The sequence below is a fragment of the Podarcis melisellensis genome (genome assembly GCF_964234715.1).
Source record: "Podarcis melisellensis genome assembly, chromosome: 3".
NCBI lineage: Eukaryota > Metazoa > Chordata > Lepidosauria > Squamata > Lacertidae > Podarcis > Podarcis melisellensis.
Window position 1 is genome coordinate 46,400,365 of NC_138530.1, and position 23,556 is coordinate 46,423,920.

At 40.7% G+C, this 23,556-nt stretch overlaps 3 protein-coding genes across 8 annotated transcripts in view; 1 reads left to right on the plus strand and 2 right to left on the minus strand.

The window, feature by feature from the left end:
• The window catches only part of TARBP1 (tRNA guanosine 2 -O-methyltransferase TARBP1), a 31,195-nt gene extending 23,011 nt beyond the window's left edge, over nucleotides 1-8,184 (plus strand). The window contains exons 24-30 of the mRNA XM_081906768.1: nucleotides 1,521-1,717; nucleotides 3,999-4,080; nucleotides 5,363-5,534; nucleotides 5,730-5,915; nucleotides 6,328-6,452; nucleotides 7,034-7,170; nucleotides 7,838-8,184. Of these exons, the coding sequence (XP_081762894.1) occupies nucleotides 1,521-1,717; nucleotides 3,999-4,080; nucleotides 5,363-5,534; nucleotides 5,730-5,915; nucleotides 6,328-6,452; nucleotides 7,034-7,170; nucleotides 7,838-7,997 (1,059 nt within the window). The 3' untranslated portion in view covers nucleotides 7,998-8,184. The remainder of the gene's footprint in view (nucleotides 1-1,520; nucleotides 1,718-3,998; nucleotides 4,081-5,362; nucleotides 5,535-5,729; nucleotides 5,916-6,327; nucleotides 6,453-7,033; nucleotides 7,171-7,837) is intronic.
• Nucleotides 8,185-8,374: 190 nt separating this feature from the next.
• On the minus strand, nucleotides 8,375-11,516 carry COA6 (cytochrome c oxidase assembly factor 6). 2 transcript variants are annotated; one of them, XM_081906983.1, is made up of 3 exons: nucleotides 11,375-11,516; nucleotides 9,412-9,557; nucleotides 8,375-8,875 (listed from the first exon to the last, which is right to left on the minus strand). In XM_081906983.1, exons 1-3 carry the CDS (start codon nucleotides 11,451-11,453, stop codon nucleotides 8,780-8,782), a joined length of 321 nt encoding a protein of 106 aa, XP_081763109.1. In that variant the 5' UTR covers nucleotides 11,454-11,516; the 3' UTR covers nucleotides 8,375-8,779. The 2 variants fall into 2 exon arrangements, with proteins under 2 accessions (XP_081763109.1, XP_081763110.1); XM_081906984.1 differs by lacking the exon at nucleotides 11,375-11,516 and adding an exon at nucleotides 10,923-11,192.
• A 6,061-nt stretch (nucleotides 11,517-17,577) lies between these two features.
• SLC35F3 (solute carrier family 35 member F3) overlaps nucleotides 17,578-23,556 on the minus strand; it is a 93,965-nt gene continuing 87,986 nt past the window's right edge. For all 5 annotated transcript variants that reach the window (XM_081906888.1, XM_081906887.1, XM_081906886.1 and 2 more), the window contains 3 exons: nucleotides 21,795-21,987; nucleotides 20,938-21,027; nucleotides 17,578-19,421 (listed from right to left, as the gene is read on the minus strand). In XM_081906888.1, coding sequence (XP_081763014.1) covers nucleotides 19,177-19,421; nucleotides 20,938-21,027; nucleotides 21,795-21,987 — 528 coding nt within the window. In that variant the 3' untranslated portion in view covers nucleotides 17,578-19,176. The remainder of the gene's footprint in view (nucleotides 19,422-20,937; nucleotides 21,028-21,794; nucleotides 21,988-23,556) is intronic.

The window sequence follows — 23,556 nt, forward strand, 5'->3', positions numbered from 1 at the left end:
TATATTGGTGACCATCACAGCAAATCCCATAGTTCAGCTATATGCTGTGAAGTAGTACTTCATTTTGTCCATTCAACTTAATTAGATGACCTGGGTTCAGGTCAATTTAATTTTGTCCATTCAACTTAATTAGATGACCTGGGTTCAGGTACTTTGAGAAAGGGAGAAAAACCTTTCTGTATCCATTTTCCCCACACCTTACTCATCTTACCCCTCCTGGTAGAATGCCCCCCCCAATGCCTTCACTTGCTGACTATCACAGGTCATTTGGACCATATCTTGCATGTTTAAAGGTTTCACTGGTTCCCCATGCATTTCTAGGTTTAAATAAGTGGTTCCAACCTGTAAAGATCAGTATTTTGAAGACCACTTGCTCCCATTCAAGCCTGCTTGTTCATTAAGGTCATCTGGAGAGGCCCTTTTTTAGATACCTCCACCTACAGAAGTTAGTGAATGGTGACTGAGAATCGGGTCTTCTCAGCAGTGATGCACTGGCTCTAGAATGTCCTCCCCAGGTCTGTGCACGTAGCATCTGTACTTAGGAGTTTTAGGCTGCATGTGAAAACAGCTCCCCCCCCCCCAGCCTTTTTAATAACTACGTTGTAACATCACAACACTGATGTTCACTTTAAAGCATCCCCAAACTCGGCCCTCCAGATGTTTTGAGACTACAACTCCCATCATCCCTAGCTAACAGGACCAGTGGTCAGGGATGGCGGGAATTGTAGTCCCAAAACATCTGGTGGGACGAGTTTGCAGGTGCCTGCTTTAGAATGTTTTGGTCTGTCAAGTGAGGTCCAGCTCCGAGGGCCTTCTGGTCGTTCCCTCATTGTGAGAAGTGAAGTTACAGGGAACCAGGCACAGGGCCTTCTCGGTAGTGGGGCCCGCCCTGTGGAACGCCCTCCCATCAAATGTCAAGGAAATAAACAACTATCTGACTTTTAGAAGACATCTGAAGGCAGCCCTGTTTAGGGAAGTTTTTAATGTCTGATGTTCTATTATATTTTTAATATTTTGTTGGAAGCCATCCAGAGTGGCTGGGGAAACCCAGCCAGATGTGTGGGGTATAAATAAAATGTTGTTGTTGTTGTTATTTAGCAATATTAAGAAATGTTAATAGTTTTTACTTTGCAATGTTTTGGCGTTTTGTTCTGTTTTTAATTTGTTGGCCACTTTGAAAATATGTTATTGAATGATGGAAGACAATTTATTATTAATTATTAAAATTAATATACATTTGCAGATATATGTTGGTTTATAATGCTGCAAGTTAGCTAAGAGTTGAAGGCTATGCATAGAAATATAATTCTATATGGACTAAAAGCTAGAGTAAATCTTATGTTTGGACGTAGGATTTCTTGATAAAACTTCAGTTGAACTTCCAGCTCATTGCCGTGTCAATTTAAAATGTTTCACATTCGGAATTAGATGAGTTATAGTTATACGACTTCTTACATATAGTTGTATTGCTTCTTACAAGAAATGTATGAACTACTAAAGGAATGCCTTTCTCCCTCTAGACACCAGCCTTAAAGAAAGCCCTCGTCGTTGTTCTACAGTGGTGTTTCCATCACAATTTCAGTGTTCGACTTTATGCTTTAATTGCCCTTAAGAAAATTTGGGGAATGTGCAAAGCATTGTGTGTGGAAGATTTTGAAGCTTTAGCTCCAGTTATTGAATGTAGTCTCAATCAAGCAGAAAGCATGCATGGAACAGGGTTAGTAGCACATAATTCTTTTAAAATACTGCTATGAAACTAGTGATGCTCCAAAATGAAAACACTTTCTAGACCACTTACGGATGAATCTAATTTTCTCAAGGAGCACTTTGTTATACCCATAGTTGTGTTGTCTCATCTGAACAAGGTAGAACATTTTAAAATAAACCAAATCCAGCAATAACAGATAAAGTGAAATTATGAAAAAAGTCTGGGGATTTTTTTTTCATCAGAAGCATACCTGGCCTATGAAACAAAACTAGACTGCTTGTCTCTTGAATTTTAATAAACTGACTTGCACTCCACTTATTTGAATATAGGTCAATCACTTCCTTATTATTATTGATGGATTAGATAGAAGATACTGGTGGCTTTTGGAGTAAAGGGGAGAGACCCATAGTGTGGCAATTTGTTTATTCTTTGGGAGACTGTGAGGTTAAATTGATCTTAATGTCTGGAAGAATGTTGAGTGGTGAACCAAATAAGGCAGGTAATAACAGTGTAGCTGTATAAAGTAGGATTGCTCTTGTATAGAGCATTGTATATAAACACAAATCATAATGAAATCTTAAGCATTTTTACTCAGCAGAAAGCCCCATAGAGTTCAGTGGATCTTACTCTTGAGGTGATTATGTTTAGAATTACAAATTTGAACTATGCCCGGTCTGGGGAAGAAGGTTTAATCCTTTGAATATATTTCATTATTATTATTATATTATATTATATTATTATAACCTGGCCAGAGCCTCTGAAATGGGACAAGTTAAAGATCTAAATTTGATAACTATTATATATATATATATATATATATATATATATATATATATATATATGCAGGTTTTGGTGTCCTCGGGTGTCTTCCCGTGTAAAAGTTGGGGTGTCTAGGCGACGTTTCGACGAGGTCTCACTCGTCATCTTCAGGCTGGTGCTTTCGGCTTCTTGTTACTGGAACAGAGCAGGATCTCAGTGTTTGAGTTCCTATAAATACTGTTGAGGGGGTGTGGTGTATAGCCTCCAATGTTCTGGGCAGAGAGGAAGTTCCCAGGCTAGTGTGCCTTTTCTTCTTTTGTTCCTTAATTACTTGAGGGATATCTTGAGTGATTTCTTGAGTGATATCCTGAGTACCACTTAGGTGGGTCATTAGGTGTGGATTAGTTGCTAAAGTCTTTGTGTCTTGACCTCTTGAACTTTGTGAAGAGTTTTTCTGAGAAGATGGCTGTACTGCACTTAGTTGTGCTCTGGCTTGGCTTCGTGTATAGGGGCGAGCTGTGGTTTTGTGGCCTGTGTCAGCCAGATCTGTGTAGGGATTGCAGGGGGGTGCAGCATCCGGAGGTGCCACCATGGTTTGGCTACTGGATGGTGTCTGTAATTTATCTGTGGAGAGGGTCTGGGTTTGGGTCTGGTGTGGTTGATTGGTGATAGCGTTCTGTGTGCCTCTGGATCTGGTGTCAGTTTTTGTGGGGAGGGCTAATTTCCAGATGTCTGGCAAGCGGGATGTGTCGTCACGCTTGTTCATGTTGTGAGGGTGTTTCTCTATCTCGATGGCTTCCATGATTATTCTCTTGTGGTGATGTTCCATCTACGAAAATCTACGAAAATCTACGAAAGCATATATATATATATATATATATATATATATATATATATATATATATATTTGTTGTGATTCACAGACCCACAAATGAGTTTTCCCAGCTGTTTGTTCTGCAGCAGCTTCCACTGCCAAATCATGGAACTACTGTTTAAATTCCATAAAAAGCAGCTGCAATATGTAATTTGCCCCAAGTGTTTCAGCACAGAAAAGGGCTAGAAGAATTGTGATGCATATGGCTTAAAACAATGAGTTTTATCAATGAATCAATGAGTCGCAGCCATAGAATCTAACTCACAGATATGTGTATGCTCAAATGTGATTTATTCAGTGGAGAGACCTCAGCTTAGTGTGAAACGAAACCATGTGGAGATCAGGTCCCTCTATTGAAACCACGTGGAGCTCTTTTAGTGCTTCTGCACCACAAAGAAATTCCCTTGATCGAGGCGATGTTGTGTAATACCTCATAATTACCCTTGTGCTTACTAGTTGGAAAGTGACCAAATCGTAATAGAAAAGAAGAATTATGCTGCAGTCCTTACCCGACTTATCTGGGAGTAAGCCCCATTGAATTAACTAGGACTTACTTCTGAATATACATGGTTAGGATTGCCTTTTGGTAACGTTCTAAAAAGAGGCTTATTGAGACATTTTCTTGTCATACATCATACTATTATGCTTACAATGCAGGAATGCTAAAAAGAATTGGCAGCGCATCCAAAAACACTTTTTCTTTGAAAACTTTCATCCACTTAAGGATTACTGTGTTGAGGTAAGTACATAAATATTCACTGCTTTGTTTATTTTGTTTTTTTAGATCTGTCTAATTGATGACACTGCTAGTGTGATCAAGGAGACATGGCTTCAAATTTCCACTCATTCAAGAAACTAACTGGATGACCTTGGGTCATTAAGCAAAGGCATTTTTGTGTGTGTGTTGAAAACATCAGTCTCACTGCCAAAGTCATCCTAATTCTGCACCATATTGTTTTTATATGTGTGCTTACTTTGCCTAATGTACAGTTCAGTCCTGTGCATGTCTTCACAGGCATAAGCCCCATTGTTCTCAACTGGACTTACTTCCAGATAATACATGATTGCTTCCTTATTCAGCTTTTGCTACAGGACCCTTAAATCACGCACCCCAGATATTTAGAAATTCACTAAACCCCTTCTGTTTCTTGAAATTTTATCCAATATTGTACACATTCATAAAAGCTAGAAACAGACATTAAATAAGAAAATGAAAGTCCAGGGTCTGAATTTAACGTTTCTTTGCAACCTCAGGATGTACGCAACCCTGAACCTCATATAGAAGCCTGTGCTTTGGGAAATGACTACTTACTTGGAACATGTCTTATTTTATGGATTGCCATTATGCAGTTAGAGAAGGTGGGCAGAGCAGTTCAATTAGGGTGGAGTATTTATGGTGAAAGAACCGCCAAATCCAGAGTCCTCCTAACCAGGGGGGCAAGACACAAAGTACACCAACTCTTGGTATTTTCCCTCCAATGTCAGGGGAGTGGGAAGGTTTTGGATACGGCAGATGTTCTTAATATACCCATATGATGTCCATTTTATCTCCCTACTGTCATTGCAGGTGGGGTTGTACTCTAAATATGCTTGCCTTCCATTAGAGTCAATGAGATTTAAGCCCAGTCATACCTTGGAAGTTGAACGGAATCCATTCCGGAAGTCTGTTCAACTTCCAAAACGTTGGAAAACCAAAGCGCTGCTTCTGATTGGCTGCAGGAAACTCCTGCAGCCAATCAGAAGCCGCGGAAGCCCCGGCGGATGTTCGGCTTCTGAAAGAACATTCACAAACCGGAACAATCACTTCCGGGTTTCGATCGTTTGGGAGCTGATTTGTTCGGGAGCCAAGGCATTCGAGATCCAAGGTACGACTGTACACTGAAATATGAGTGGGACAGACCGAACCATCATTTTGTTTCTCTTATTATAATAGGGCACTAATGCTTCACTTTGACTGGTTCATGGCTAATATATTTCGGCATTTTCAGTGCTAGTTCAATTTTCCAAATATTATTTTTCAGACAATATTTTACACCTTGCCGCAACTTTCAGAAATTGCAGAAGAGGAATTGATTTCTCTATCTAAATTTAAAGCATTCACAGACATCCCACTGAGCTCAAAATTTCCATTCTCTCATTCTCGAACTTCACTTCTTGATCTGAAGCAGTGTGACTGGTCTCAGCAAGATTTGGGTAAATAACTAGTGCTGGCTTAAATAGTCACGTATATTTTATATACTTCTTTTAAAATTAATTGTGCAGTATTTTAACAACACAAAATGTTAAATGGTTATGAAGAATATTGTCTGCCCTCAGTATTTAATATCTAATATGCTAGGATTCTCAGCAGAGTTTGTTGCATTCAGGTAACTAAATATTCAATCTTAGGTTTGAGTTCAGCTGAATCAAGCAGCCAAAGACAATGGACAGATGTTCAAAAAAAGATAATTCCTTGGAAGGACAGTACTCCTGATCTGGAGCTTGTATTTCAAGATCGGGCTACTAAACTTGGAAAAGCAAACAATAAACTGATTGTAGTGGCTTCACTCATTGATAAACCTACCAATTTAGGAGGTAAGATCTTACCCACTTGAAACTACTAGTACTTGAAAGTATGTTATGTGACTTACATTTTTTTAAAAGCAAACTTTATATATTCAACCTCTATATATAAAGGATTTCCAATGGAAATTGCATTTAATCATCAAACTACAGCACAAAAGAGAAGTGCCTTTCACTTTTCCCCCTGACATTACCATAAATTAGTGTACTTTAGCCACTTGTAGTAATTAGTTGTTTGCAGGGCCATGTTATAGGCTGATGAGGATGCTTAGTTTAAGATCTTTAAGGGAAGAGTGAGTCATGCTATTGTATTTTTGTATAGCCTGATAGACCCACCATGAATGCCCTTCTTCAGCATCTAAGTGCCCCATTCAATTAATGAAATATGACTCATATGGAATGAAAGTGTTCTGCTTCTTTGTAGGCTTGTGCCGTACATGTGAAATATTTGGGGTGTCGGCTCTCATTGTTGGCAGCCTTCATTATATAAATGACAAACAATTTCAGTACCTCAGTGTTTCTGCTGAACAATGGCTTTCCCTTATTGAGGTGAGTAAACTTGTAGACTACTTAAATGTAACTTAACTTGCCTCAGTTTTTCATGAATGGGCTTGCCTAACATTGTATGGGATTAAAATTTTTTATGCTAGTGTTGAAGTGTTATGTATTAGTCTGCTACCTTTACAACTCTTTCCTGTGATTGACTGGGTTAAGCTTCTGGCTGTTTTACTACAGTTAAGCACTTTGACATTTCTTGGATTTCAATGGGAACGTTAAGCATGTGTGTTCCTAGCATTGCCGGAGTGGGGGGCAAACCATGGGAGTGAGGGCTATTGTCTTCATAGCTTGTTTGTGGCATTTATGGAGGCATCTGGCTATCAGTTGGAAATGAGTTGCTGCACTAGATTCCCAACCTGATCCCTGCTTTTTTTGTTTTGATTGATTGAACCTAGCTGTGTGGCTTTATGAATCTTATAAGGATACTGTATCGGTCCACATGTTAGCCTTTCAGCTGATCAAAATCTGACATATTTTGACTGATACAGCTATTTGTACTGTATATTAATAGAGGTTTGCATTCAAACATTTCTAAACTAATCTCACGTTTTTCAAAATAAATAAATGTGCAGGTAAAGCCGTTCCAGCTTGCTGATTATTTGGAGCAGAAGAAAATGGAAGGCTACACTATAATAGGTGTAGAGCAAACAGCTAAAAGTTGTGATCTGACAGAATATTGTTTCCCAGAGAAATCGCTCTTGCTGCTGGGGTAAATAAGAAAACCGAAACTTTTTAAATATAACATAATTCTAAATAATTTTTTGGTAGTGAAAGCTGAGAATTGTAGAGTTTGAGGAAAATGAAAAGATCAGCTGTAATTGTTGTTCCCATTTATTGTAGTGGCTGAATAGGACTAGAATAGAAATATATGAAGGCCTCAACCACCCAGCTGTCCATCATTGTCGTTTTAATTCTGATGGTCCCCTGGTGTAGAACTCACTCATTCCAGATATTTTTGTCCTCCCCATTCAAGAGGGCTGTAGGCTTATTTTCATGTGCTTGAAATGAATGTAAAACAGTGACACATCAGCTAATTACACCATATAATAGCACTGAGCAATATTTTTTAGGGAGTGAAGCAGGAGTCATATTAACTGCACTTGATCTGTCTTAAAAGCAATATTAGTTATGAAAGGGGACTGAGGAAATGTTATCACTGTATCACAGTGCTGTCTTCTCTACTAAATATTTGATTAACATTATCTGGCCCAGTAGCAGAAGTGGCTCCTCAGGCAGGGTCTTGTTACCCAGTATCATTTTATTTGGATATTCCTTTGATTAAACCTAGGTCTTTTTGCATGCTGAGTAGATGCTCTGGGACTGAACTGCACCCTCTCTGCTAACTGTGATACATGTTTGTGTGCTTTTCTTGTCAGAAATGAGCATGAGGGAATCCCTGCAAATCTAATTCAGCAACTGGACACCTGTGTAGAAATTCCTCAGCAAGGAGTTATCCGGTCACTTAATGTCCATGTAAGTGGAGCTCTGCTCATTTGGGAATATATTAGGCAACAGATTGTCAAGGAAAAAGAATGAAGATAAATACATGAATCTTGTCAAAACTGTTGCTCTGATGGTGCTAAGAAACTCATGGAGTAGAGATACCGCACAAAAGAATAAGTTTTGTATTTTGCATGCCTTCATTTTTTAAAATAACTCAAATGCCTTAAACCATGACTGTATTGAAATATTCATTGATGATAAATATTCTTTCAGTACACAAGTTTCTTGGTGTAGATTATGTTGCTGAAAAAATCTCTTTATATTCTTCTTAGGTGAGTTCCAAATGACCATTTTGTAGCAGGGTGGCAACTCAAGTTTTTGGGTTCCCTTCAACCATACACAGAGCTGCTGGGGCAATGCTCCAATTTTATCAAATGAATATGCAAACAGACTCAATGTGTACACTGGCATGACTGCACAATAACTAGCATTTGGCTAATTTTATTTATTCACTTGTAAAGATCGACTATCAAAATGGATGTGAGCGTTCTATTAATACAAAGGAAACTGCTTGAAAGAAGAAACTGGTAATGAACTCACAATGTAACATTTGAGTAGATACAGTGCACCAATTCGCCCTTTATTGGTAGTAGCAACTTCAGTGAGGTGCGGTTGGGAGCCTCTTCTCTTCACCATGCACTTCAAAGTACATACAGACTAGGAGCCTTCACGCCGATGCCAGATAAACAAGTATAGCTTTTGAAATTATTTATAGGCCATCACTGTCCTTTACTGATACTTTTAAAGTATCATTCAAGTGCTCTTCTTCTGCAAGCTCCTTTGTCGTGGCTGTATTTATAAAAGCTGATGAGTAGCTATGACTTCTCAGTTGTCTCTGAAGGCTGAAATTCTCCTGCTTCCAACTTTGCTTTATATTTTAGATAATCTCTTCTTCTATCAAAATATTTAACCTGTTTGGAACAAGATCGCTGTTAGGAAATGAGACTGACACGGTAAAATTCTAGTGTAATGAAAACAGGAAGAACCTCTTTTGATTATCATTGCAGCATTTCAGCATGTAACCATGCTGATCTACTCTGAACATTTCAGGGTCCTCAACTCCCTTAAGAGAGAATTCTCCCCTAGTTCTATTACCAAACAGTTCTAATGTCTTCTTACAGTGAAATGTGGGGTGCCACAATCAACCCTACCTAATTGGTCAGGCAAATATCTCGGAGATGCTCACACAACCCTTGAGGTATTTGATACAGAACACTACAATTTACACCCCCATCAGTGCTATGCAAGTTTATAGGGTTTATCTCATTGCTGGTTAAGACAAGTACATACTAGAACTCTAGGAAGCCACCTTAACAAGAGTCAGACATAGCCTAATGTTGTCTACAGTGACTGGAAGCAGCTCTTCAGGGTTTCAGACAGGAAGTCTTTCTCAGTCCTAACAGGAGATGCTGGAATATTTGGGGAGGGGGGGATTTGTGCTGCTTACCCACTGTTGTGGACACACATTTTCAAAAGAGCACCTAAGTTTCTCACACTTCGATGCCTCTTCCATATTATCATCTAAGCACTTCCAGTACTCATCCCGAGCTCCCCAGCAAGCCTTCCTTTCCTTCATTGATGGAGCTGTCATTTCTGTCACAAGAAACAAAAGATCACTGTTATTCGTGAACTACTTTGGTGTTCTATAACTTAACAAGTCACCAACCAATCCTACACTTTATTGCACCTAAACTGTTGTTACTTGAGTCTAATGTTGAATGTAAAATGTTTTTAAGTGTTTTGAAAGGCACTGTATTTATAAGGGAGCAATACTGAAATGAAAAGATAATCATAGCTGTGAAGCCTGTTACTTTGTGTGCAGCCTGTCAACATTGTTACAGTTATAAGAAAGCAGTTAAAGGCCTATGTGGTTTAGTTAGACCTGTCAGTTATCTGAAGTAGAACTGTGAACGGCTAAAATAGGGGTGATTAACCAGCAGCCCCCCAGGGGTTGTTGGACTACCAACTCCCATCATCCTTGACCATGGTGGGGGCTGATAGGAGCAGTAATCCAACAATATCAAAAGGGTCATAAATTAGCTGCCCCGCCCTATAGCATATAGCAGATGATCCTGACAGTAATTGCCCGAAAGGACTGTCACAGCCTTGTCCAGTCAATGTGGTCTGGTGGTCAGTGGAGATAGAAGAACCCAGAAAGAGTTTGAAGAGCTGAAATCTCTTAAAAATTGAATTCGTAAAAGCAGTAACAGCCTTCACATTTTAAGAGAGCAATTCTTGACCAAGATTCAGGTGATTCCGGCACACCTTGCTTTATTGAGCTTTGTTTTTACCATACTTTGCATATATTGCCCCTTATATAAGGAGATTGGTGCAACTGCTGGCAGCCCTTACCTGCCACCACCTCTTCTAGTCACAGGAGTGGAGCTCGCTAGGGTTAGAGTTGGCTTTTTTTCTAGCATGTAAAGCACTGTTTGACTCGTGTCCTGCTTTTGGGCTTCCAATGGGCATCTGGTTGGCCAATGAGAGATCAAGACACGGGACTAGATGGGCCATCTATCTGATCCAGCAGGCGCTTCTTATGTTTTGGGAACCTTTGGAGGGGGTGCAATTGTGTGGGCCAGTATACATAAATATACTGAGATTCCAGGGTTGGCATTGTTTGGTTCACAGCAGAGTCTAAAGCCCAGAGAGTTTAACTGTAAGTAAAACAAGCTGCCACACCTTATGTTTAAGGAGGCACCATTTGATAAACGATTTTCTTAAAAGCAGACAACAATGTCTACAGTGCAGTGTTACTTAGTATTTCAAAAACACTAACACCATGTAAGACTGGTTCATCGTACAAACAGCGTACAAAACTGTACTGAACACTAGAAACCTTACAGTTTGCCACCTGCATTGGGCACATAAAATAATCCCAGGTTGTCAGGTGAAGAGTTTTAAGAAGCCCCCAAAACATTGTATTGCTGGGCAGTTGCCACATTGCACGCGACCAACCTGAGCTGCTGAACTCGGGGCTAAAGAACGGGGCTCCCCAGGGCACCTATCCCCAAAGTCCAGTTTCTGCCGTGCACCGCCGAAAGGAGTGAGCGCGGTCTCTCCCGCCGTTTCCCTCCAGGGGCCCCTCGGAGCCGCCTGCACGGAAGGCGCCGCGTGACCGAGTCCCGCGCCCTCGCCGCGCCTGGAGAGCAATGCCAAGTGGGCACAAGGCAGGGGAAGCGCGCGGAGGAGGCTCTGCTCGCCCTCCACGCTCGGCTGCTGCAGTCTTGGGAGGCGGAGGGCAGGGCGAGCGCCCGCTCTCACCTCCTCCTCTCCGCCCGCAAAAGGGTTGAGAGGGGTCTCCCCGCCTTCTCGAGCTCAGAAGGGTCTCCCCGCCCGACTCCTCTGCGGGAAGCCGGCTCCCGACCTCCAGACAAGGTGAGGATTCTACACTCGTCGCCTTCACTTACCCGCCGCACTTCCGGCTGAGCTTGAAATGCCCGGATGTGCATCCAGGTGATACACCGGAAGCGCATGCGCAGCTAACATGGAGCGCCTGAGCTTATTATGACAACGCGGAGGCGGAGAAGAGAGGATGTCTCTCTCCGCCTGCTGCGTTATTGGCTGCGCGTGCGCACTTACGCAGCTTGCTTGGCGGCTTTGTTGCTAGGCTACTGCCCGGCCCCCTTCAGTGCTGCTCTGCGGGCGGGAAAACAAATGAGCTCAGGATGAAGCCCTGGGACGTAAGAGACATGAATTGCAGTTCCATTTCGTGCGTCCCCACAGGTTTGGAAGCCCTAATTTAGCCGTTAATATTTTGGTGCTTTCGAATAAATGGCAATAGTATAATTCGGCAATCGAGTGAAAATCTTCAAAATTGCCACCATGTATTTTTTTTAAGTTTCAGCGTTAAAGCAGCGGCGTCTGCATTAGCAGGTGGGGCTTTTTTGAGGCTGGAAGCAGACCAATTAAATTGACATTTGCAGCTGATTTTGGTAGAAAACGGACAGGACTGTCCTTACGTCATTTTGGCACCCGCCGTGCTTGCAATTGTGCTGCCCGTGAAATTCCACATTTTTATTATTATTATTTTTTTAAAAAACAATTCCTTCCTGGTGTGTGTGGTGAACTATACGCGCTTTCCGAAGTCACGGCAGGCCAGAATTTGTTAAAAGACGAGGAACAGAAGCGGAGAATTCGGGAGGCTCCGAAGGCGCAGGCAGCCTTCCTTTGTTGCGCCGCCACCATCCGAGCAGGGATTGTGTAGGAGGTTTTGCTTTGTAGTTCTCAGGTCACCTCCATGAGTCGCGACAGAGACGAGGCCACAAACGGCTGCAAAACGGAACAACTTTATTAATTCCTCCTGATTTAGCAGCAGCGCTGGCGGCTTCAGTTTGGACGCAGCGCCGCCTATGGTTGATCTAGCAACATAGGAGCTCAGACTTCCCATATTCTGACAGTTTAAGGAGGGCAGAGTGTCCAGCTGGTGGCTTGAGATTTGCATTTCATCCCTGAGAGAAGCATTCATGGACCCCAGGAACCGAGGAGTTCCGGGGTACACCATGAAGGACCAATGAAAAAACAACTACTTCCCCAAGTCTGAGTAGATTTTCTCAATTCAGTCACAGCCTATTTCTAAAGGCTGAGAGTTCCAAAAATCTTCCCTTCGTGTGTGAGTGAACTCTCTCCTCCCAAGCAGCAAAAGGCTGATGCAGATGGGTCCTTAAGCCTAAAGTCTGATCTAAATGATCACAGTATGGGGCTCGGGACCGATTCTGCCCACCTCCCCAAGTCAGATTAAATAATGATTGTAGGGTGACCAATGCAACTGAACTGGATCTATCTGCTCTGCAGGTATCTTGGTGGTGAAGCTTGATTCCTACTCTTCTAGTACTGTGAATGGGATTATGGCTTTTGAGGGACAGGAAGCTTCTGACATAGGAACCAACTCCTAGGGGCTAAGTCTCTTCAACACCCCCAAATAAAATATTTTTGGGGGGAGGCTGGCTCCCCCAAAGTTGATGGGTATTGCCATTCAAATAGTGTGTTTGTGTGTGTGCTGCATTATGTGATTATCTCTCCCCCCGCCCCGATGTTTTATTCAAGTTTTCACCCTTGGCTGCTGCTGACCCTGTTTTGAGGCAGGTGCTGGACAGAATGGTCTTTTGGTCTAGTCTGAAACCAAAGCAACCAGTGTCTTAATTTATCAGTTTCCTAAACTGATTGTAAACCCCACACACCTTTACATTCTACTAGTGGAGTAATAAGAAGTGCTGGCTCGTTTCCATGGGAACCAAGGAGCTGCACTTCTGAACTGTGTGGCTTTTTCACAGCATTGAGGTAAGGGTTGATCTTGAAAAGTATTGAATGATTATAATTCTTAAAAGCCTTCCATAAAACACTGCAGGTCTATGCCACTTTTGAACTCCCAGGACAGACACGTACAATATTATCTTTTTAGTTGGCATACATGTACTTGCTTTGTTTAGGTTCTTTTTATTTTGCTGTATGATTTTTTGTAGAAAATTGGAGGCTTGTTGATAATTTGCCGTCTGTGGGGCATAAAGCTAAAGCAACATTGTTGATACTTAGTGGCTGGAAAAAAATGCAGAAAAATGCTTATCTATAGACAAGCTCCCCTGTCTGGAAGAGGATGCCCTTCTGTTCTCTTTTTCCTCATTGTCTTATAGAATGAGTTGCCCTGTCATGATTTACATGAAAATAGCATCTCTCTGTTGCAATGAGTCCTATGTATTCCCAGATAAATAACTCCTAGTGGTCAGAAGAGGCCCAATTAATGTTTTACATTAAGTCCTATAGCAATGATGAAGCTACCAAATTATATACCTTTTCATTTGATGGATTGGAGACCACGGGATACCTCATGTAAGCTCCTCTGAGCTTTCTAAAGGAAGAATGAGACCTGTGCATTATTAAAAAATAGCTTCAACTTTTATATAGGTAATTAAATAAATATCCCAGGCTTATTTCATTTCCTTATTTAGGGAAGTGACCATAATTCATTGGCAGAGCACATGCATTGCAAACAGAAGATCCCATCTTCAATCCCCACATCCCCAGTTTAAAGGGATAGGTATCAGGTGAGGGAAACAATTTCTGCCTGAGACCGTGAAGAGTGGCTGCTACTCAGAATTGATAGTATGTGTGATAATACTCTGTCAGGATGTAAGGCATCTTCCTATGAATAGTAGTCATTCTCAGAGGAACCATGTTAAATTTATACAAGGAGCAAAAATCTCAGAATAGATATGCTAGAATCTGGGTTTGGTGTTCTTCCCCCATTACCTTAGTAAAGACGGCAGATCCCTCTTCCAGTGCACAAAGTCATTGATTAAATCCTGACCGGCAAGAATATAGTGTAACCCAGGGGGTAATTTCTACCACTGATAACCCTCTTTTACTGTCCCCCAGGAGCTGCCTACCATCTCCCCTAATTCCTGAAACTACCAGTTGTCACTAAAACCTAAATCCTTAAAAAGGGGTCTGTGGCCATTCAGCCTTTGCCCCTCTTGATTTCCCCAACCTGCAGCTCATGCCTGAAGCTGCCAGTGTCAGGGGTGACCACTGAGAGTAAGTTGGCAATGTTAGTTTGGATTAAGTATAGGATTAGTTAGACCAATATTCTGGTATCTTGAGCTGCACACTTGCCATTTCTCCCCCTTCTCCCTTTTTTAATACATACTCCATTTGAATAAACTGCTTAATTAGAGCTGAACACACTCAAGGCCTATGCTACTGATTGTTAATGTGCCTAGGAAAGTGGAGGGGAAACAGGCTGAAGTTGCCAAGCCAGAGATCTTGAGGAGACCACGGTAAGGCCTTGATGATGCATAAGCAAGCAGTGGCAGCAGAGAGAAAGGACTAGGACAGATCCCTCAAGACTATTAGCCTACACCACAGGGTTGTCACTGGAGCAGGGAGTTCCCTCTCATTACAGAATATATCTGGAATATAACACTAACTTAATGCTTCTTGTTCATGTGAATTCAAGAGAAGTTCCTTGGCAATGGTGGATGATGACATTTTTAAAGAAAGAAAGCTCCTAGTCAAACTAACTGTATACTTATATTCCCTGAGCCAGGCTATGTATCATGGGGGGTTGTCTGGCAATGAAAGGTCTGACATAACAAAGCAACTTCATCTATCTAGCTCAGTACTTCTTCTTCTGGCTGGCAGCCTACCCCATAAGCAAGTCTACTGATTCATATTGTACTATGCTTACTGTGAATGTGACAGCTAAAAAGGTTGCCAAGTACTGCTTTCAACAAAAAAAAATATGTATATTTTAATTTACATAAATTTGAATTTTGGATGCACTTTAGGGTTTTCAATTAAAAGTTTTTAAACTTCTGTTAATTTTTCAATAGTTATCATGCTCTGCTCTGCTCGGTATTAAAACTTCCCAGCAGAGTGCAGCCTCATTTTTTGTGTGCCTATTGTATTGCCCTGAAAACTATTTTGGTAAGGGAGCATGCTGAGCGGCAGTCTTCATGCTGAGAATGGCTTTTAGATGATGGAAGCTCCTTATATCCAAGTCATTGTATAACATTTCTCAGATAGTAATAAGAATCTGAAGACGGCTAAGTAGCTAAATAAACTAGCCATTTCAAGTGCAGGTCTGTTGTGCTTTAACAATGCAGTATCAGTATGTGAAAAGATGTGCAGGTCTTTGAATTAATGCCATTGCTTTCACTGAAAATTCCTTGTTGCCTTAGGAAACTACCTATATACCACAGAGTACCACCGACTACAGTATCTTTTAGTACTAGTTTAGTTTAGAAAGCCTTGTTTTACTGCAGTTAAGTGGCATTTTGCTATGCATGCAGCATAACATCTAGGAGCCTCATGCCCTCAGATTTCCCTCTTCTCCCAGTAAGTACCGGTACTAATTTGATGGCACAAGGTTGTGCTAGGAGCTGGCCTGCTGCTCTTAGCTGAAGCTCTCACCTGTGTCTGTCTCCATCTCGATCCTCTCTGCCCTCCTTGTGTAACACAACTGCACAGTGCATAGGCTTCTCCAGAGCACAGGCACAGTAGCAACCACCAATTCTCTTGTATAAGCAAAGAAGGTAGGCAGGCTAGCCCACAGTTCCAAAGTCAAGGGCTGAGGTGTTCCATAGCATCATACTATAACTCTTGCACTGGATCCTGAACTGGGCTGCTGGGCCAAACTACTACAGCTCTCAAGTTCCTTGGGAGTAAGTAGTACTGTGTGTTCAGGACTTGAGCAGAGTTTTTAATAAAGTAAAATAATCCATGAGCCTGGTGAATTATTGTAGAAAAGAGTTTAACTACTGCACACATTTTCCTGTTCTGTTTTAGAAACCTAATTTTCATTAGTGCATGCAAGAACAAAATAAATGCCCTATTCTGTTGACATTTGAACAGAGGACTGTTCTGTTTTGAGTGAGTCAGAATATTAACACCCTTGCTTTGATCATAGTTGCACATACTCCATATGAATTAATGCACACTTGAATAAGCAAATGGCTCACATTTTTCATTTGAACTGTGCAGATTAATTCTGGCAACTATATTTTTTGGTGGGCAGGGGAGGGGGAATTACAGATATGTAAAATCTCTAGACAGTATGTATACATAGCGCACTTGCTTAGAATAATTTCTAAAAGGTTTTGAAATATTAACAAATAGAACAACCACATTCAGGCTTTTTTCCTGTCACCTAAATCTTGCCGACTAACAGGGTGTTACATAACTCATTGCTCACATGGTTGGCTGGGCTGCATGTCCTGGATAACATTTTCAACCTAGCTTTTAATTTAAGAAATGTACAAGACAAAGGCAGGAAATAATAAATTGTGTAGATAAATTTGTATTACTATTTGATATCTAGATCTTTGGGGAGGTCCTTCTTATCTGCATGGTGCATCTACCACTAGCACAATGTTGGCTATGCATAGTGTTTCGGGTCAGTGACACACTGGTAGGTCTCGAAAACTAGAAAAATATGGGTGCACTCTAGCAAAAATTAGGTACACCTTACTCCCTTAACTATTCCCAAGTGTATTTAAAATATTGAGGCTGCAGTTCTAACCCCCAACCATACTGCTGGTGTGCGTGTGTGTGTGTAGGATTCAGTGAATAGCCCTGCCCACCAGTCTCTGCCACCACAGAGCCCCCCACTGTAGCCTCAGCAAGTATAGTGGAGGAGACATTGGTCCAGGGGATGGCTCCCAAGTGGGGTGTTACAGGGTCTGGGTTGGGGCTGGAGCTGGGCTGGACCATGGATCCATTTTGTTGTAAGCCAGTCCAGCTCCTGGGCCCCATCTACTACTCTGGACTGGAGCTGATGCAGTTTTTAAAAGAAAAGAAAGGAAAGGAAAGGAAAATGCCCACCCCACCATCTGCCTTATACAGCAAGAGCTGGCAGGGCTATGGTTGTGCATGCAGATCTGTTGCTGTACATCTCCATGGCCCCCTTGAAGTACTGCTCTTCCCACTTAAGTCTTTTTTGATATAAACAAAATCAGTGTAGCTGAAACAACCTGGAGAAAGTATTTTTCAGGGTCACAGCACTGGGCTTGTTTTCCCTTTCTTTACTTTTGTCACTTCCACACAAGTAAAATATTTCTTAGTAAAAATAACACTGTATCTCACCAGAAGATGGGAAACAGAAGCAGGAGCCATTGACTTGGTATGAACTTTCAGTAGTTTTATTAGTTTTGTCAAGCAAATAATTGAATCTGAAATTGATTCAATAAAAATTTGAGAAGTGAACACCACCTCCATTTGACATGTAAAAATGCCACAGAGACAGCATGTACCATTGGGTTATGGCAACATTTCAAAATAACATTTTTAATTTGTATGTAGCAATGTAAACTTCAAAAATAGTAAACTATAACCTTTGCCTCTTTCTTTGTACATATCACATAGTCTATCACAGATAGAAATTTAATGGCGAACCTAAATTGTAGAAGTAAACAGTTTGGTGCTTACAAGTTTTGTAAAAAGTGTTAGGTTTGATGTTAATATCTTGTGTGTTCTTTAAAAAAAACCCACCCTCAAAGCAATGTAATAAAAGCAAGTGGCAATTCACCTCTTAGTCCCCTTTTGTATACATCATAAACTCTGTTCCCTGTAAGTGGCTGCTAGCTTTATTGTTGATTTTTAAGCAAGGTTCTTACATGCAGGGCTTGATTCTTTTCACACTCACAGAAATACAGATCAGGAGGAGAGTCCCACCTCAAGACCCATGTAAGTGGGAAGCAAATCTGACCTGGCAAGAGACCTTGAAGTCCCCAAGTGTTCAGCACTCCCATTAATCAGTGGCTTGAAGCAGGCACTCATTGATTTCTTTGGGAGTTTCAAGAGCACTGTGTCTGCAGAACAAACTTTTCATGTTGTAAAGACCAATGCAGAAGCAACTTGCAGTGTGACCTAATTCTACACAGACAAAGGACTAGATTTCTGTAGAAGGCACTGTATTTTCCCTTGCATGAGAAAAAGCATGGATTGCAGTCAACATGCACAGTTATAAAGATTGGATGCACTACCCCAGAGAACTTTTCCTGCACAAACTCTATTGAGATGGATGGGAGTCATGCAAGACACCACGCAGGAAGAAGCCTGCCATGTTCTTGCACACCTGCTATTCACTTCAATGTGGCTTTCACCGGAAAAATCCCTGGCTAATGGTGCCCTGATACTCTTGACTGCTTTCACCTTCATGCTTTTGTGCAAAACTTAACATTTTATCCGGCCTCTGCTCTGGCACCAAGGGCACTAAACTTCACACAGCAACCCCCCCCCCATTTTCTCCCCCACCCCCACCACCAAAAGATTTTCTTTTGGTTTATATGAAAACATTTATAGAGTACAGCTCTGTTTAAAAAATAAGCTTATGACATAGTATAGCATCTGTTTTTCTCTATATATATATTATATATATTTGTAAATCACAGTGTGCGATGTGTCATTCAGTACTTAATGTTCAAATTATATGCCCTGCTTTTCATGATCATTAAAACAATATACACAATATAATTCATTTATACGTTACATTCATTTAAAAAGAATTCCGTTTTTGCCTTTTTAAATGAGTTTTCTCAAGTGAAGTATCTGATGTGAAACAGTGCAAGCAATTTGGACATGCTGAAACGTGATGCCTCAGACTCTATTATTATCAAAACTGTACATCTATGTACACTGTATTGAACATATGTGCTTTGCAAGAAAAGATCTGTGAATTATAGCATATAATGTTAAGACTTTCCATAAAAAAACAACATTAATGTGAGAATGATGACATGGATGGGCGTGTTCTCCTGCTTTTATTTTGTAATCCTGAAACAATGTCTCCATTTCCTTCCGGTATCTCTTCCTTCTTTCGTACTTTGAGGCGAGTGAGGAGCTTTATCAACCACTCATCCCATTCCTCTGGTAAAAGCAGCAGCAGGAAGCCCAGGCCAATGATGACAATGGCAATTACGCGGACACTGTTGAATTCAATGTCACTCAAGTAGTGATCAACAACTGCATGAAACATTGAACTAATATCATTAAAGGGTACAAAGTATCACATACTCAACAGAATATCATATAACTAATAGCAAAGAGCCTGCATTTCAATTCAGTTTCACAACTTTAAGGCCCCAAACATGCAACCAAACAACACTGATGAAACTAAACATTATCAGTGGCATTAAATATTGCATGGGCCTGGATACAAATAACTAGTTCATGCATACTCAAGGGCATGTATTCTTGTAGGTACTCTTGTCGGTATAAAGCATTTCTCATTCATTTGCTTCTTGCATTTGGGTTAGACTACACAAGCAGCGGCAGTTAATTTTTCCTCAAATCAAGTTCATACACGATGCAGGGTGAAATATAAATCCTATAAAGAAATAAGTTGCCTAGAAGCCTGTTTGGTCATCTCCTGTTGCATGTGGTTTAGATACCTTGTTTCAAAACATTTGAAAGGATTGCTTTATGGGCATAGTGCTCCTGTTCTCTGTTTGGAGCACACGGGGGTTATGGAGGCTAATTTGTGACAGGGCCTAATTTGTGACAGAAGGGTTTTCTGATAGAGATGATCACACTTCCAGAAACCTCAATCAATTAAGCTTGAATGTCATTAGGTGCTAAAGAATATTGCAGAAATAGCACAGTCATGAGCTCCTGCCAACCTAGCAGTTCGAAAGCACGTCAAGTGTAAGTAGATAAATAGGTGCCACTCCTGCAGGAAGGTAAATGGTGTTTCCGTGCACTGCTCCGGTTCACCAGAAGCGGCTTTGTCATGCTGGCCACATAACCCGGAAGCTGTCTGCGGACAAACGCTGGCTCCCTCGGCCAGTAAAGTGAGATGAGCACCGCAACCCCAGAGTCGTCCGCGACTGGACCTAATGGTCAGGGGTCCCTTTACCTTTACCTTTTAAGCTCCAGCCAAAAGTACCTATCAGATACTGCTTTTTATCTCACTGAGGAGTCACCTCCTTGTCCCGCTGTTTTCCCCCAGTAAACCTGCTGTTTACTGTTGAATCAGAGCAAACATCAATCAGTTTTTCTTTCTGGGTATGGGACAAGCTGAAGTGTGGATGAACCCTGAGTTTGATCTTACAGCTACTAGTAGTTTAGGATGGGTATTTTAAACGGCTTTTTCCTTACAGATTCCCCCACTCAAAACTTGCATTCATATTCTCAAAGCTCATATTGTCTACTGAAATGGCTATCTTTTTCCATTTTCTTGAATATGATTAATGATTAATATATCATTAGGAATCAATCAGTTTACTTTTTCAAACCATCACTTTCACACCTGGCACTGAAATAAAAGGGACATGCATAAAACCTTATTATTGTGCTAATAGAAAATTAGAGATAAATGCTTGAAATCAATTTATTTTGACATTCTTAATTTTTTAATTTAAAGACCAATACTATACTTGCATATAGAAAGAATAAGAACTCTGTAGTTCTTTAAGTATAAACCAAGTATATGCTATACATACATGTGCATATAATTTAAATTTTTAAAAAGCTTTCTTACCGACATTTACAGGTACACTTAGTACAATTCCAAGAGATATCAAGGTAGGATATGTAATAGCAATCCCAAAATTTAATAAAATATTGAATGCTGAAATAAGAAACAAAATTATTTCATTTTTGAGAGAGCAGTTGTAAAACCAATCCTCTTTAGTCATGCAGGTTTAATGTTCACTTTAAGCAGTCTCATTTCAACCAGTGTGAACATTTGCTAGTAAAAAGTGTAAAGATTAAAATCTATCAAAATTCTCTAGATTTTGCCCTTATAAAGAGGTTCCTCATGTCTAACTTCTTGTATAAAAAGGAAAAGTTCCAGCAGATATGCAATTTGATTTGGGGTGTTGAAAAAGATGACTGAAGGTGGAGATTCAAGATAGGCAAAAGGAAGTATTTCACATAGCGCATTGTTACATTACAGAATTTGGGGTGTTGAAAAAGATGACTGAAGGTGGAGATTCAAGATAGGCAAAAGGAAGTATTTCACATAGCACATTGTTACATTACAGAATTTACAGAAGCAAGGTGCTGTGATGGCCATAAACTTAGATGTTTTTAAAAAGGGATTAGACACATTCATGGAGGATAAGGTTCTCAATATCTATGTGGTACCTCAATAATCAGAGCAGCATGCCTCAAAATATCAGTTGCTGAGGAACAACAGCAGGAGGCGGCTCCTGTCCTCCTGTGGGGCTTCCCTTAGGTGCATGGTTGGCCACTATGGGACACAGGATGCTATACTAGAAGGACCTTTGGCCTGATTCAGCAGGGCTCAATCCAACCCAGTTGGCCAGCTGGTCTGGCACGGGTCAGAGGCACTGCTATTATTGGAAGATTATCAGAAACGCAGCATTCACTTACTCAATAATAGGACTGAAAATCCGCAAATGCTTCCCCAAGGAATGTCATCAAAAGAACTCCAGTATTCAACTTTGGTAAAGTAAAGGATGATAGGAATACAGGTAACAAAAAGTACATTGAAGACTGCTAACACTGACAAAAATAAGGCAGCTTCTCCAAATTTAGCACTCCCCAGGAGAAGCTTAAACAAAACCTGTAACACAGAAAGATAAACAGATTGAAAACCAGGTGTATTTATCTATATTTGGTTTTAAAACCTTAACTCAAAGCATATAATTTCCCATTTAAATCATGTTTTCCCTGTGCTAACATCATAGTGGATAGAGAATATATAGGTTGTACCATCATGCAAAGGCAGGTTAGTGCTTTCTGTATTCTGTGAACGAGCAAGAAATAGCTATGGATGCTGGGGCTTTCTGCCCCCATGGTTACAATGTCATCAGTGCTTCACTGGAGATGGGGCTGAAAACAGCTCAGTTTGGGAGTGTGTTGGGGTCATTAAGGATCTATATGATCTTATGCCAGCCTGAGAACAGGTGTTTAATTACCTGCTATTGGCAGCAATGTTAGGGAATGTTAGGGAACTGGTGGCAATCCTAATGGACTGGATCAATATTAAAATGCCCTTATTTCCCACTAACACCTATGGGAGGTAAGTCATGTTTAATTGATTTTAAGGGGATCTAAATGCAACTAACATAAGACTGCATCCAACCTGATGAGCTTAAGACTTAGAGGTAATGAATACAAATTGTTTTTAGGTTCTTCCAAGGAACTTGCAAATTATCTTACATGGTCTTGTGTATGTGTCTGCACTACTGTAACTAACATGTAGCAACTTTCTAGCTAGGATGCTAATTTCACTAAACTCTGATGCAGTTCTTTAATGCAAACTGCCTATATTTCACTGAACAGTTACCTTTACCTCATATTTATTACTCAGGAACTCTAAAGCCCATTGCCAATGATAGGCCTTCAGTTGCAAATGCCAATCCTTAGTAGTTTCGGGCTTTGTCAGCTTTGTGTTTTTACCACAAGGCACCGTTAAAAATGGGTAGTTCCTTCACCCAAATGTGACATGCAGTTTAGATAAAGTGTTGTTGCCAGTGGAAAGAGATATACATAATTCATTCTGCACTGCTTTGAAGAGCAGCAGATATTATTGTTATGATTTCCACAACACTATTATTGCTCCAACCTCAGCTGACTTTAATATTGGAATGTAGAAACAGAAATTGGAGCAAAGGTCCCTCAAGGAAGAAAGCTGACTAATGTGAGGGTATTGTGCTATAGACCCTGTTTTGGATTGTGCCACTCATGCTATCTCTGGATCTGCTGTTCGGCCTAACATATGCATAAGCCATAGATTTCCGTATTGCTTGTGAGTGGCAGATTTGCTGATTCAGTGCACTTGGCACTCAGAAGGCTACTGAGTTAGCAGTGTGCTGCTGCTGCTGCTCTTACCTTCATGACATGTATCATACAAAGTGGCACAAGGCACTGAATAGCCCAAGGCTATGCCAGGACACCTTCCACTGTTCTTGATACTGAAACCATTATTCTCTAAATGGCATATTTTGATTGCTGCCTGTGATAACTATCCACCACCCCCATGACCTGCCAGGTATAATTGTTGGCATTACACAGTGGCTATTTCTTCACTATACACTGTAAGAAGAATGAGTGCAAGCCTTCAGATGAACAGCAGATATACAGAAAATTAATTTTGACAACTTTGCTTAGGAGTAAAATGCTAACATGA